A 14,755-nucleotide genomic window follows, 5' to 3' on the forward strand; every position below is an offset into this window, starting at 1 on the left:
TGTCCATTAATCCGGCTATCACGCCACAATAAAGCTTGGGAGCTTCACACCCAAGGGGCCAAAGAGAGTCTTGTTGCTATGCACAACTCAAACATAGGCACCCAATGAGCACAGCTCATCACGTTACTTGGGGGCTCCTTGTGTCAAATACCAAGGAGTTTGAAAGGACCCTTGTAGCTTGGTATCGACCCACGGCTTGGAAGCCTGGTATATTTACCTAAAATCCTGGGTTAACCTGCCTTCATCAAGTAAGACACTCCTATCCAGGAATCCTGGCATGACCCTCCGAACGTTTGACAGTTACTCTCATTGAGACCCTGAACTTGTCAAAGTTAAAACGGTGATTAGTTAGTTGGAGGTCCATCTTAAAAGGCTTTGTCAAATGGTTTACCTCAGCGGCCTGGCATCCCATGAAAAGCCTCGAATTTGGGCCTGGCAGCCCTTGAAAAGCCTCGACTACACGGTTTTATTTGCCTTTGTCAAGATTTTTCTCTTTTGATAACTTTTATGTTGAACCGGTGTCTATTGACCCGACATGACTATCAGTCATCAAATTAACACAGTGTTCTTTAACCCGGCTCGACTTTCAACTACAAGTTGTCAGTGCATAATCACTTATAATCCGGTGTTTATTAACCCGGCCTGGCTTTGGACTATAAGTCGCCAGTATATATTTGAATTGCGCCATTGGAATCATGCGATTATAAATCATTGGGTATATTATTCCACTCTTTAATAGCCAACATGGCTGGATTTTTATTATGGTTATCAATAACCAGTATTATGATTGAGGTTTCCAAAGTCGCTTCAGCGCAATGGTATAATTTATTCTACAATGGAAGGAATAGTCCCGAGTTGCTACAGGCTTACAACCCGGCACTTGGGGGCTACATTATTTAAGTTGAGATTACATCAAGTATGCAAGTACCATGTCGCTGCAAGCATGCACCATGACACTTGGGGGCTAATGCAAAGTCGTTTTTTGCTCACCTTATTGAAGACCCGACTCATCACATTGTAATGAGCCGACCCTTGGGGGCTACATATTGCCTCTGTCAACAATTTAAGGTACAAAGCTTTTTATCCATTATATTTACAAAATCCCTACTCAGTTGGTAAAGCACAAGGCTCTTAACCTTGTGGACGTGAATTCAAGCCCCATGATGGGGGTTACATCATATGATGTTATTTTCATTGAAGTATATATCAAAGTCCCAGCTCAATATTATCTTACTGAGCCGGCCCTTGGGGGCTACACCGTTGCTGTTCAAAGTTTACATGATTATATTTACAAAGTCCCTGCTCATTATTGCATAATGACCCTGCCCTTGGGGGCTACACTGGTTGAAGTTTTTATGAGCATCAGGAAATTACAAGTCCCAGGCTGCTGCAAGCACGACAACCCGACACTTGGGGGCTACATATGTGGAATACTCAATTCTGACTAGTGATTGAGATGAACAACCTGGATTTCTTCAAGATTATGATATTTATATTGAAGCAAGTCTTAAGCTGTTGCTATGCTACCTTCTTAAGACTTGAGGGCTACAAATGATAGTCATATAAGAGGTATATTTTCAAGCTAGATGTTAACTACAAGTATGACCCTGTGCTATCAATATTTATAAACCGGCAAGTTCTACATTCTTAAACCGGCTGAAGATCAGATGAGGATTTCAAGGACCATTATTTTTGTTAAAGTCATTGGGAGCTGAGTCAAAAAAGTTATTCTTCACAATATTTCTCTGTGACAAACCAATGTCAGCAAATTGATTACGAAGCTGGCCTATTAAACCGGATTTCCTAGAAGAAGGAATTAAAAAGGACTTAAGGATGATCAGAGTCAGTTTAACATGGATAAATCCAAATTAAACTGGGGGCTAATGTCGGGGATATACCCCGCGGTATGACCCGGCTGGTGGTAAACCGGCAGACAGTTAAGACAGATGGCTAAGATAGACGGTAAACCGGCTGGTGGTAAACCGGCAGACAGTTAAGACCGATGGCTAAGACAGACGGTAAACCGACGAGTGTTAAACCGGCAGACAATGTTAAACCGGCAGACAATGTTAAACCGGCAGACGTTAAGAAGCCCAAGAAGGGAAGTCAAAATAGTTTAAGTTAAAGTCCGAGTTGGACTCCACATGTAACCCGCACCTTCAACATATATAAGGAGGGCCAGGGCTCCTCAAAGGGGGAGAAGCAAGAAACAATCTCTAGGGCTAGACACAACTAGAGGAGAGCTGGTTTACGACGACTCCCTCATGATGATAATGAGATCTAGCCTCAAATAGCATGTAGGGTTTTTACCGGATGATGTTTCCCGGGGCCCGAAGCTGTCTAAACCCTTGTCTTGTGTTGCGTCTCTCGATTCCACTCAACCCCTCCCAAGCTACCACATAGATGCGTTGGCCTCGCGACTAAGTCCTCACACTAAGGACATCTGACGTGTTAATTCCACGACACTTATTGTTTGGGATATGACTATTGGGTAGTCCTGGCCATGGGCCGCCCGGCCCGGACAGCACGGCCTGACCCGGCCCGAAAAAGCTCGGCCCGACCCGGCCCGACGCTGCTCCCGGGCCGGGCCTGGGCCTAGGTTTTGAGCCCGAAAACTAGGTCGGGCCGGGCCTGGGCCCGCTGTTTATGCCATTTACTGAAGAGGCCCGGCCCGAGGCCCGAGGCCCGACGTGTTTTTTGCTGTGATGGGCCGGGCTCGGGCCTGAAAACTAGGCCCGACGGCCGGGCCGGGCCGGGCTCGGGCCTGAGTTTTCTACCTCGGGCTTGGTCAGGCCCGGCCCGAAGCCCGGCCCGGCCCGGAGGATGGCCAGGTCTACTATTGGGTATGACCCACCCAGGAGGGGCCGGGTTATACCTATGGTGGTTCATCAATATGAAGCCCATGAAGATGTTGAAGATGGCGGTTCATGAAGCAAGGGCCCAAAGCCCAAAGGCAACTTAAGGTCCATAGGGGTAAACCGCCATATGTATGACTTATATTGTAAGGCAAGAATATTTAGTCACCGAGCCGGACACGTTGTTTATGAGTCGGCAGGGACTCTATGAGCCACTGGGCGTCAACCTGTGTATATAAAGGGATGACCCGACGGCGGTTCAGGGCAAGAAAACAAGAGATCGAAAGCTAGGTCAAGCGGAATCGATCCCTGGTAATCGAGACATAAGAAATACCACCTCAAACTGGATTAGGCCTTTACCTTCACCGCAAGGGGCCGAACCAGTATAAACTCATGTGTCCTTTGTCCCGTTTAACCCCTTTAAGCTAACCTAGTTGCGATGGCTCCACGACTAAGTCCTCACACTAGGACATCTGTCGTGACAATTCCACGACAGTTGGCGCCCAGCATGGGGCCAGCGCACAATATTTTCGAGTTCTTGAAGGGAAGCTTCAAAGGGATCAAGGGATACACTGTGGGCCGGATAACCAAGAGTCATCGCAGCAAGCTCTACATCGACGATGCGGGCTGGGGCCCGAGGCCGGCTCAATTGAGTACGGGTACGGGTCCCCTTCGGCGGAATCCACGTTTTCATCGGCAAGATCGGTGAACCGGGCCCTGAGCCGGACATCTGCACCGACATCATCAAGATGGCTCAGCGTGCACGATCCGCCCGAGTTCAGCCCGCCGTGAAGCGCGCTTTCGTGGGATTCATCCATGGGGCGGAATCTGAGGATAGATCAGTGTCTGTTGGTGAGAAGGTTGTCTACTCCGATCGTGAGTCGTCCATTGGTGACACTGATTCGCTGTACCAACTGCAAGATGGCCAGCTTGGGGGCTATTCCGATGGCGATAGTATTCCAGACCCCTATGAGCCGCCAAATAGGGTTGTGATTTTCATGGCCGGTACACAGCCAGCGCAGAATTCTTCGACTACGGCAGCAATGGTCTCCGTGTCAGCAACGGCAATGGCAGCCAGGGCAGGAGGTCATGTGCGTCCGCCGGCTCAGGTTTTGACTGATTTGCTGGATAATCTGACAGCATTGTTAATAGCGGAGGTTAACCCGACAAATCAAGTTCAGCATAACGCGGAAGTTACAAAGTTGCATGATGAGATAGCATAGGCCAAGGAGGAGCTGAACGTAGAGAATGTCAGGATGGCCACAGAGCGGGCTGCTTTAGATGCTCAGGAACATCGGATTCAATAAGAGGCCTTTCGGCTTTATGATGGGTCAACGCTTCAAATGAAGTCATGAGGAGGAGGCATCAGTGTCGTCTACCTCCGGTTTACGAGGCGAGAAACCTCTTTTGCACACCTGGAGCGGGGACCAGTAACCAACTAGAGATAAACCAGGTTGCAGCACCTAGGGCTGGAGCGCCAACCCAGCCACGCACGACGGAGCCGCCTCGTCTGAATACTACTCCGCCTCAGTATGAACCAACACCACCGGGTCATTATTCTAATCCTTTGGATAACATGATTGTCGCGGCGACATGGCTGGTGGCTCTGCCGGTTGAGGGCGAATCACCGGCAGCGGTGGAAATACGACGAGCCGGGGAGCTGCTCCAGACGGTTGTGGCCCAACAGGCCGCTTATTCATATAGTCGGGACCGTATCCACTCCACGCCACGTCCGAGAAAAAGTTATAGCAGGCATATTGATGACCCATCCGTGTCAAGCAGTGGACGAAACCGCAACCCGCCTCGTGGGCATGAGCCGACGCGTGGTGGAGGTAATGCTCAGAATGTTGTGGATCAGGGTAGAGTGTGTCGGGAGGCTGAGTTGGCGGCTCAATACGCGGCTCGTCAGCATTCTCCGGCTCATCCAACAAATTCAGTGGAAACAGGCTTGACCTTCAGAACTTTGGGTGTGCCATGTTTAGTGCCGGCTCTACGTAATGAGTATTTGCCTAAAGATTTCAAGGGTCCTCGCAAGGTGCCTAACTACACCGCTGACTTACCCCCTGAAGCTTGGGTCAAGAGTTACGAGATGGCCATGGAACTGCTGGATGTTAGCGATGCTTCATGTGCTAAGTATTTCACCATGATGTTGGATGGAACGGCTCGCACTTGGTTGAAAGGGCTACCTGCCAACTCCATTGGCTCGTGGGCCGAGTTAAAAAGCCCGGTTTATTCAGAATTTTAAAGATACGTGCAAGCAGCCAATGTCAATTGTGGATTTGGACGCCTATGTCCAGGAAGAGGGTGAGTCGACAACCCATTGGGTGCGCCGGGTCTCAACTATCCTGCACTCGTCGGATCGCATCAATGCCGGTTCAGCAGTATTGATGTTAGAGAAGAATTGTCGTTTTCTGCCCCTTAAACAGAAGCTAGGGTGGCTCAAGCACCACTGCAGCGACATGGGGGAACTGATGGCGGCTCTGGTTAAGTATGCCGACTCTGATGGTACCAAGGACCCCGAGTCTGATGATGAAAAGCCGGGAAAGGTAATGAAGAGTAGCAGCACCAAGAGCCAACATCGTAACCCGGTGAATCAGGGGGGCAATGGTAAGCGCAAGGCTGATAACAGTTTGGACTTTGTGGCTAATACCAACACGCAGAATAATGGTCAACGTCGTAAGGGAAAGTTGCCTCCCCGGTTTGGAGGGTCAAGTTTCAATCTTGAGCAGATGTTGAATCAGCCCTGCCCGAAGCATAGTACACAGGAAAGGCCATCTGCTCACCTCTGGAAAGATTGTTTCATCATGAAAGAGTACAAAAATTCCGGTCTTTTCCAAAATAATCATGAGTCGGGCGGCGGCTCAGGTCCCGGTTCTCACGGTCCGGGTTATGGAGGTGGAGGTTCTAATTCCGGTTTTCAAGGCCAGGGCAATCAAGGCAATTGGGGTGGTTATAATCAGCAGCCTGGTCAGGGGGCTCAGCAGCAGCAACATTCGGGTTATCAGAGTAATCCAAAGTAGTTGAATAGTGGACAGTATCACGTCTCAGAGAAGTATTGGTTATTTGGGACATGTTATTAGTCAAGAGGGAGTCATTACAAATCCAAGCAAAATTGCCACTATAGCTACTTGGCCTTGTTCTAGTGGATGGGAAAGAAATCAGATGGTTTATGGGTATTACAGGCTAGAAAGTCATTCATCATTATGGGTTAATCAACAAACCACTCACTCGATTTATCAAGAAAGGAGTTCAATTCTTGTGGACATCTGAAACTGAATTAGCTTTTCAAACACTAAAAAGGCACTTATGACTGCACTACTTTTGGCTCTTCCTTTTTCATAAGCCTTTTGTTATTGAAATTGATGCATGTGACAAAGAAGTTGGTGTTGTTTTAATGAAGCCAGGTCATCCTCTAGCTTATGTGAGAAAGACCTTGGGACCAATCAGTCAGTGTATGAAAATGAATATCTAGCTACTATGTTAGCACTTGAATATTGGAGGCCATATTTGCAGGTTATGGAGCTCACAATTAAAAACATACCAAAATAAATTAGCAGAGTTGGAAACATAGCATTTGCATACAACTTGGCATCAAAAAGCCCTCACTAAAATGATGGGCATGCAATTGTGTACAAGAAAGGTACTACTAATTCAGTTGTTGATGCTCTTTCCAGAATGCCACACAGTGATTCTCATGTGTTGGCACTCTCCGCAATAACTCCTTTGCGGTTTCAAGAGATTGACAATGATTCTAAAGCTCGGGAATTACTCCAATACTTAAGCGTATCTCCTACTTCTCAACCATGTTACTATTTGCAAAATGGTATGATTAAGTACAAAGGAAGGATTTGGATTGGTAATACACCTACTCTCCATGCTTCCATTGTCAGAGCTTTTCATGGCAGTCCTATAGATGGTCATTCTAGTTCTCCAACAACCTACAAGAGAATTCATAGTCTTTTCTATTTGATTGGCATGAGGAAGTTTATTAAGGAAATCGTTCAGGCTTGTCTTATTTGTCAACAAGCTAAAACTGAAAGAGTTGCTTATCCTGGGTTGTTATGTCCATTACTCATTCCTCGTCAAGCTTGGGAGATGGTCACAACGGATTTTTATAGTGGCTTGCCTACTTATGGGGGGTATAACTGCATTTTAGTGGTAATTGATAATTTCACTAAATATGGCCGGTTTATCGCTTTACATCATCTTTTCTCTGCTCAAGTTGTTGCAGAAACCTTCATTGATGATGTATACAAGTTACATATCATGCCAAATATAGTTCCTTCTGGAAAACTGTAATCAAGGCAACCGGAAGTGAACCGAAAATGAGTACAACCAACCATCCTGAAATAGATGGCCAAACTGAGAAGGTAAACCAGCAGATAAAACACTATTTCATGTGCTTCATCTCCATCCTATTGATCCAAGTGGCTTTCTCTTTGTGAATTCTGGTACAATACCAATGACATTCCTCTGTTGGCAAGACCCCATTTGAGATTTTATATGGACAAGCTCCAAGATACTTTGATATCTCTGCTTCTGACACTGTAGCATTTCCTGATATTGTTGTTTGGCTGGAACAGAGAGCTCTTGTTGTTGATTTAGTCAGACAACATCTTCAATGAGCTCAGCAAAAGATAATATTTCAAGCAGATAAGAACATAACTAGCATACAGTTTGTAGTTGGTGACAAGGTGTTTTTGAAATTGCTGCCTTATGTCCAATCCTTTTGTCAGGTTAGCTAATCATAAATTGCCCTCCAAGTACTATGGGCCATATATACCATTACTTAAAAGATTGGCCAACCGGTGTATCAATTAGAATTGCCTAGTTCAAACAGAGTTCATCAAGTGTTCCATGTTCCTCAGTTGAAACGCTATGTTACTTCTCCACTTGAGGTACAAACATCTCTTCCATACTGAGATGCTTTACCTCAAGCAGTGCCTGTCCAGGTTCTCCAGCACCGGGGTCGACAGCGTAGACTTCATACTATTCCTCAAGTACTCGTTCAGTGGAGCGGTGCTGATGCTGCTCCGGCTACCTGGGAGGACCTAGAGTATCTACCACAGCAATTTCCAAGTACATATTTATGTACTACTTCAATTTTAAAAAATATTAATATTTATGTACTACTACTTCATAGCCATGCTTTCCCATAGAAGAGAGAAGAAACTTAAGTAATTCTATTCGTGGATCATGGCGTACTTTGCGATTGGTTGAAAGAAGAATCAACACACATACAGCTATGGCCACGTCTACAGAAAAGATTAGCCTGGAATGGATTTCGATGTCCTTGGATTAACGTTGTTTCAAATTAGCACTACCGCGAGCACTTGATTATTCGCGGTGTCCGGTCATCCGCCGGGCTGGTCGTCGCCCTCCTTCTTGAGGTCTGACGGCGGCAGGAAGTAGTCGGAGGTGAGGCCTTTCACGTTGAAGTCGGCCTCCTCCACCGTCCACGTCTCCTCCAGCTTCCTCTTGTGGTTGACGGAGCCCTCGCCGTAGCGGAAGAGCGTGACGGTGGTTTTGCCGCCGTGCGCGATGTTGACGCCGTCGATGTGGCGGTAGTTGTTGATGACGGACTCCATGCTGGTCTCCCAGAAGATGTTCTCGCTGCGTCGCGCGCCCTTGCCGGACTTCATGCGGAGCAGGTGGTTGTCCTCGAGCTGGATGAGCAGGCCCGTGCGCTGGCTGAAGTATCCCCACACCGTGTGGTGGATGATGTCGAACGCCGCCGCGCTCCGCGCCCGCAGCGTCATGGCGCTCGCCTCCAGCTTCAGGATGAAGCACTCCTCGCCGTTGATGACCTTCTCGCCGATGCATACCGCGTCGGAGAAGAGGTTCGCGATCGACCGCGGGTCCAGACCCTGCAGGCCATGCATGCATGCGTCAAGAAGGTCTCGAATTGATCGATGCATCCGGTGGTAGGATACGTGGGCGTGCCTGGAGGGACCGGCGGAGTGGGCGGGGCGGGCCGCGGGAGGCATGGGAGTTCTCGGCGGCGGACTGGCGCCAGGCGACCTTGCCGTCGCTGCCGGCGCTCATCTTGTGACCGGCCATGATGAGCTCGAAGTACCAGACCTCGGGGCACTTCTGCCAGAGCACGAAGCCGCCGACCTCAGCGCGTCCCTGGGCGGCGGTGACGGTCTGGTCGCCGAGGTGGAACTCGGACGCGCACATCTTCACCTTCCCGACGGCGTACATGCTCTGCACGCCCTGCAGCGCCGCCTGCCCGCCCGTGGCCGCGATGTACTGCTGCATGATGTATTTGGCCGTCGACGCTTGCTTCATTCATGCATCCACACAACCAAACACACGTACGCTACGCGTGTCAAGAATCAATTCAATCGTTTGTGCTGCTGTTGATGTGGCGTGCACGGAGCATGCATGCAAGGCTTACGATGGAGGAGTCGCGGATGGAGCGGCTGAAGGCGCGGTCGTGGGGGACGGGGCAGGGGATGAGCGGCGAGCCGACGACGTTGAGGAAGAGCTGGAGCTCGGCGTTGGCGGCGGCAGCGGCGGGCCCTTCGGCGGTTGCGCGGTCGAACGCCTGGGTCTTGAGCCAGGCGCGCATGTTGGGACCGCCGCCCCGGCGCTTGTCGGCGCCGGGGGCGTTGGCGAGCATCTCATCGGGGATGGGCACCTCCAGCACGGTGTCCAGCTGGGAGTCGTCGCGGTCATGGTTCGGGCACAGCTTCCTCATGACACGACCACCACCGCATCAATAATGCCGACCGGCCAACGGGAGCAGGACGCCCGACGCGCTGTGCGGAACAGACAGGAGAGCGGAAGGGAGAGAAACAGGGGGGAGGAAGGAACGAGAGGAGAGGGAAGGTCGGGGACGACATGTAGGAGCAGGACGCCATGCATTGGAAGCGAGGAATTAGTGGATCCCGCCGAGCCCGGAGGTCGAGGCGAGGCGGGAGCTGCCTGCATGCATGCAGCAGCGTCTCGCCGGGAGCGCCCTGGACCAGACCAGGCCGCGGCCCATTTCTCGAAACAGCACACGGCTCACCCGGCAGAGCAGACCTTTGTGTTCCACTACAACAACAAAAAGGCAGAGCAGACCCTACCTTAACTTCCACACAGCAGCGGCGGCAGCGGCGGCGGTACGATTAGGTTCCTCGCCGGCGCGATCGACGCCGACTCCGCCACCAGCCTATGACATCTGGTGCCCGCCTCTAAGATCCGGTATGCGCCTCTTCCTCCTCCCTCTCCTCTAAACTCCGGTGGTGGAATGGTGGTATCCCATCCGCTGAACCGTGCACGCCAAGTGCTCGACGCTTCGCGTGCTTGGTCGGTTGCGATGAACTAGGATCTCATCTCACCTACTGAGTATTCTCGCAGGAACGATGGCGGAGACGCAGCCGCGCTCGCCGCCGCCGTCGTGGTCGGCCATCCCGCTGGACCTGGCGAGCCTGGTGCTCCGCCTCCTCCCCGCGTACGCCGACCGCGCCCTCTTCGCCGCCGTGTGCCCGCAGTGGCGCAACGTCGCGCAGCAGTTCCTCCGCCTGCACCCGCCGCTGCCGCTGCTCGCTCTCCCGGACGGCACCTTCTACAGCCTCCCCTACGCCAAGCCCTTCCGCTTCCCGGGATTCGGCTTCGCCGGGTACCAGGGCGTCTGCGGCAGCTGGCTCGTCTTCCCGCGCGACGACGGGTGCTTCCTGCATGACCCGTTCGCCAGGGCCACCGTCAGGCTCCCTCCTCTCTCGCGCGTCCGGCTGCGTCCTCCAAACGCAGTCCAGAAATGGACAAAATGGGAAGACGGGGAGCGCTCCCCCGACCCTTACACCACATGGATGCATATAGAGGACATGGAAGGGAAGCTGCGCATGAGCAAGATAATATTGTGCTCCCCCAACCTTGTTGCTGCGCTGGTCGGTGTTGGAAGACCCTGTCACCTTCCAATATGCCATCCAGGAGGCGCCAGTCAGATTCTAATGTGCCAGCCGGGGGCCTCGTCGTGGTCAGTACGCGCGTATGACAAGTGTAAGCTTTACGAAGACATGGCCTTCTACCAGGGCAAGCTCTATGCCATTGCCAATGATGAGAACCTCTTTGTGGTGAACATCAGCCAGCACCAATGCACCGGGGATCCACAGGTCTCTCGAGTTGGACAGGTCATCAAGGGTGATCCCTGGCAGACAGTTGCGTCCGAAGACGACAATACGCCCGGCAAGAAGCTCTACCTGGTTGAATCACGCGGTAAATTGCTGATGGTATGCAGGAAGATTTGGGTTCCTGAACTTGAAGACGGAGATTTTTCTTTCGGGAATGAGTTTGAGGTATTCGAGGCTGACTTTGCGCATTCACGGTGGGTGAAGGTGACAACTGTGGGGGATGACCAGGTGCTGTTTCTTGGGAGAAGGTGCTCCAGGGCTGTCTCTGTGTCTCAGTATGGGTTGCCCGGTGATCACATCTTTTTCTTGGATGATGACGAAGTGAATCGTGTGAAATACGGCTATGATGAGAACACCTTTTGCAGTGCCTATAACATGAGAGACGGCAAGGTCTCTTCCCCTCATCCAATGATCTCCTGGAAACGTTGTGATGAGATGTGTCTTGCAGCATGGCTCTTCCCTCAGGACTGAATCACTGAAGTGAAGATGTTATTGCTGTTCCAGCTGCTTCCAAGTTGGTATGGTGATCAGTAGTTACCAAGCCAATAAATTGCCTTAGTATGTATCCAATTTAACCACCGTATTTATCTGAACTTATTATGGTGGTTACTATGGTGCAAGTTGTTAACTTAATTGGTTTACCGTGCCTGGGAAAGATCCTACAACTGCATGACTGCTTATCTGTCAATTGTCTTAGCATGGTGATCTTTGACCTTTTGTAGTGGCTGTAGAGTTGATTGTTCATACTGAAGTTTGGTGAACCTACTGCTGCCTTTTGTGATTAATAGTTTGTAGGAACCTCATATGTGTGAGCCTACATGATGGTTGCATTGTGCATATCCAATGTGGATCATGTAGATGAGATAATTAGCACTTGCTCCACTTGCTCCCTTCGTTCACAAATATAAGATGTACTAACTTTTTTTAGAATCGGACGTATACTGAAATATCCCAAACATCTTATATTTATGAATGGAGGGAGTAGTTACGTGCATAGTGAGCTTTTTGTGCAGTCGAGTTTTTAATGTGCAATACCCAGTACTGAATAGGCACTATGTATGTGGTAAAGGAAGCTAGGCTTTGGGAACTTCCCTACGGCACAAAATTGTTGGGACTAATCATTTTTTACGGCCATGACGGATTCAGCGTTGTCCTTACTACTAGGTGTGACAACGACTTCACCAAAGAGTAGACATTGCAAAAGCTGAAGAGCTTGCTAATGCTCACCATTTTTAATATAGCATCCTTTGCCTCCAAGCTAGCTAGACTTTCAGAATCTTCGTCTAGCACGAAATAGTTGAGCTTAGACTTTTTCCGATTCATTGTTGGAATAATCTTGTGCATCAGGACAATGACCTCGACAGGGTTCTAACTTCTAACAATGAAAAGTTAAAGATCATCTAGTATATGTATATATCCATACTGTTCAACCGAACCACTGACATATACAAAAACTCAATTCAGTTGTTTCTCTCGGCCCCTCCAGAGTCAACTCTACGGTATGAATGAGAATTTTGTCTCAGACATTTTTACTGATATAAGCAATCCAATACTAAACCCCCATGTGTAAACTTTGTGATGTGTTCGTAATTTTTTTATTAGGATATGTACATGTATAACTTGTCATCAACTATTCTAACCATGGAAAAAAAATACAGGAATGAACAGAAGTTAGTGGGACAAGTATCATGGGCAGACCGTTTCTGTTTTGCAAAAAAGAGTCTGGACCGTTTCATCTACTTTGGAGCCAATCCTAGGTTCTTGACTAACCATGCAGATAGGTCTCAATCTCATCTATAAAACCGCATCCGTTCTGTTCATGATGATTAATCCACAGTCGAATTCCATTTCTAAAAACAGACGAGTAGTAAGATGTTGGGCCTGGGATACCATAACCTTCTTCTAGCAGCTCTCCTGTTGCTCTGCTCAGTGATGAGCTCCTCCTGGGCGGCGCGGGACGACGTCGTGGCCTATAGCTTCGCCACCATCAACAGTACCACGGCCGACGGCTTGACGGTCGTCACCAACCAGTCACAGGTAGTGTCAGGTCCAACCCTGTTCGGCATCGACCACCCGACCCTCTCCGCGGTGAACGAGTCCGCCTGGTTCGTTGTCCTCTCGCGGACGGTCGAGCTCTGGCGCGGCGGTGATGGCCGGCAGGGACCTCCCCGCCAGGCATCCTTCAACACAAGCTTCACCATGGACGGGACCTCCCCTGTGGCGTTCGTCGTCCTCCTCGACAGGTTCCCGACGTATAAGGGAAAGTTTATTAGTGTGACGACGTTCATCTCCGGCCCGGGCGACCCCACGCAGCGGGGCAGCAACCGCTTTGCCGCCGTCAAGGTTGGCACGGTGAAGTCGTACGCCCCGGAGTCTCCACGCGTGGGCCTCAACGTCACCGTCACGCCCAGCAGCGCGACGCCGACCGTGACCGTGTGGATCGACTACAACGCCGTGCTGTCCCGCCTAGGAGTGTTCGTCGCCCCCGCCGGCCGGACTAAGCCCCGCGATCAGCTCGTCGGCGACTCGGCCGTCAACTTGACGGGTCGCACCAACCAGTCCGCGTTCGTCGGCTTCTCCGCCTCCAGGGTGGCCTATGTCCTCGCCGGCATCCGCGGCTGGGATCTGACGGTGGAGAGGCTCTCGCCGGCTGCCGAGAAGGATGATAATAAGAAGTCATGGCTGGTGATACTGCTCGCCGTTCTAGGATCTGTGGCTTCCACGGCTGCTGTGCCGCCGCCGTCGGTTTTTACTACAACTCCAGGTACAGGAGGTGGAAGAAGGATCTGGAGCAGCTGGCCAAGTCCATGCAACGACTCCCGGGGATGCCATGTCGGATCGACTTCTCCGACATTAAGAAGGCCACGAAGAACTTTGACGGCACAATGAAGTTGGGATCAGGAACCTTTGGCTCCGTGTACAGATGCAGGCTTCCTGCGGCACTAGAAACGGGCCGTCCAGAAATGGAGGTGGCCGTCAAGAAGTTCACGCGAAACGACGACCGGCGCTTCGACGACTTCCTGGACGAGGTCAGCGTCATCAACCGTCTGCGCCACAAGAACATCGTCCCTCTCATCGGTACGTAGCCACGTGCACACGTTAACATTCCTTTATTTATATACTCCCTCCGTTTCAAATTACTCGTCGTGGTTTTAGTTTAAACTAAAACCACGACGAGTAATTTGAAACGGAGGGAGTACATTTTCCTTCCTTCTTGAATGGCTTTGTCTAGGAAAGGATTTGGGCACCGGGCGAAAAACACGGATGCCGTCCGGTGTGTTTTTGGCTACCCCACAAGAAAAATATGTACAAAAAATCCATTTTTTAAATTTTATTGAATTTGATAAATGCACGTATAGTTAAATAATACGGAAACTCTCAGAGTAATAAGCAGTAAAATGGTGTAGTGGTAAACATGTAAAAGGTTAAAGGCCAGTCGGGGGATTGAACTCACATACTCAAAACGTTAAGGGCACGTGCGGAGGACTACCACTGCGTTGGTAGCGAGTTTCAAAACAATATGAGTTTAATACAAATAAATACCTGCCTCAATTAACATTGAATTCAAATTTAGTTTAGATTTTTTTGAGCGTATTTGTTTGGTATTTTCTGGTGTCTACGCTCTTCGGTAACTCTATTTCTCGCCCCATCTTGGTAATTCTTTGGATTTCGGTAGCCAAACCTAGGAGTATCATTTTTCCGTTGTCCAGTCGTTATTGTAGGGTTTGTGGTAGGTTCCCGTTGAATGGTACTCCCTCCATTCCGTACTTCTCGAGATCT

The 14,755-nt window shown here is 50.0% G+C and overlaps 2 protein-coding genes across 2 annotated transcripts; one reads left to right on the top strand and one right to left on the bottom strand.

The window, feature by feature from the left end:
- Positions 1–7,927: 7,927 nt before the first annotated feature.
- LOC123070871 (uncharacterized) lies at positions 7,928–9,685 on the bottom strand. The gene is made up of 3 exons (XM_044494250.1): positions 9,256–9,685; positions 8,799–9,140; positions 7,928–8,722 (listed from the first exon to the last, which is right to left on the bottom strand). The coding sequence occupies exons 1-3, from the start codon at positions 9,556–9,558 to the stop codon at positions 8,210–8,212; spliced, it is 1,158 nt and encodes a 385-aa protein (XP_044350185.1). The 5' UTR covers positions 9,559–9,685; the 3' UTR covers positions 7,928–8,209.
- On the top strand, positions 9,654–14,061 carry LOC123070870 (uncharacterized). The gene is made up of 4 exons (XM_044494249.1): positions 9,654–10,046; positions 10,203–11,060; positions 13,023–13,410; positions 13,683–14,061. The coding sequence occupies exons 1-4, from the start codon at positions 9,794–9,796 to the stop codon at positions 14,059–14,061; spliced, it is 1,878 nt and encodes a 625-aa protein (XP_044350184.1). The 5' UTR covers positions 9,654–9,793.
- Positions 14,062–14,755: the final 694 nt, after the last annotated feature.

This window comes from Triticum aestivum, chromosome 3B, assembly GCF_018294505.1.
Source record: "Triticum aestivum cultivar Chinese Spring chromosome 3B, IWGSC CS RefSeq v2.1, whole genome shotgun sequence".
NCBI lineage: Eukaryota > Viridiplantae > Streptophyta > Magnoliopsida > Poales > Poaceae > Triticum > Triticum aestivum.

Bases quoted from the DNA above. Each gene is read 5' to 3' on its own strand.
- LOC123070871 (XM_044494250.1), bottom strand. From the start codon at position 9,558: ATGAGGAAGCTGTGCCCGAACCATGACCGCGACGACTCCCAGCTGGAC. The intron at 9,141-9,255 runs GTAAGCCTTGCA...GCATGAATGAAG, and splicing joins CCATCCGCGACTCCTCCATC to CAAGCGTCGACGGCCAAATA. The intron at 8,723-8,798 runs GCACGCCCACGT...CATGGCCTGCAG, and splicing joins CACTCCGCCGGTCCCTCCAG to GGTCTGGACCCGCGGTCGAT.
- LOC123070870 (XM_044494249.1), top strand. From the start codon at position 9,794: ATGCAGCAGCGTCTCGCCGGGAGCGCCCTGGACCAGACCAGGCCGCGG. The intron at 11,061-13,022 runs GTAAATTGCTGA...AGGTAGTGTCAG, and splicing joins CTACCTGGTTGAATCACGCG to GTCCAACCCTGTTCGGCATC. The intron at 13,411-13,682 runs GTGGATCGACTA...TCGCCGTTCTAG, and splicing joins GCGACGCCGACCGTGACCGT to GATCTGTGGCTTCCACGGCT.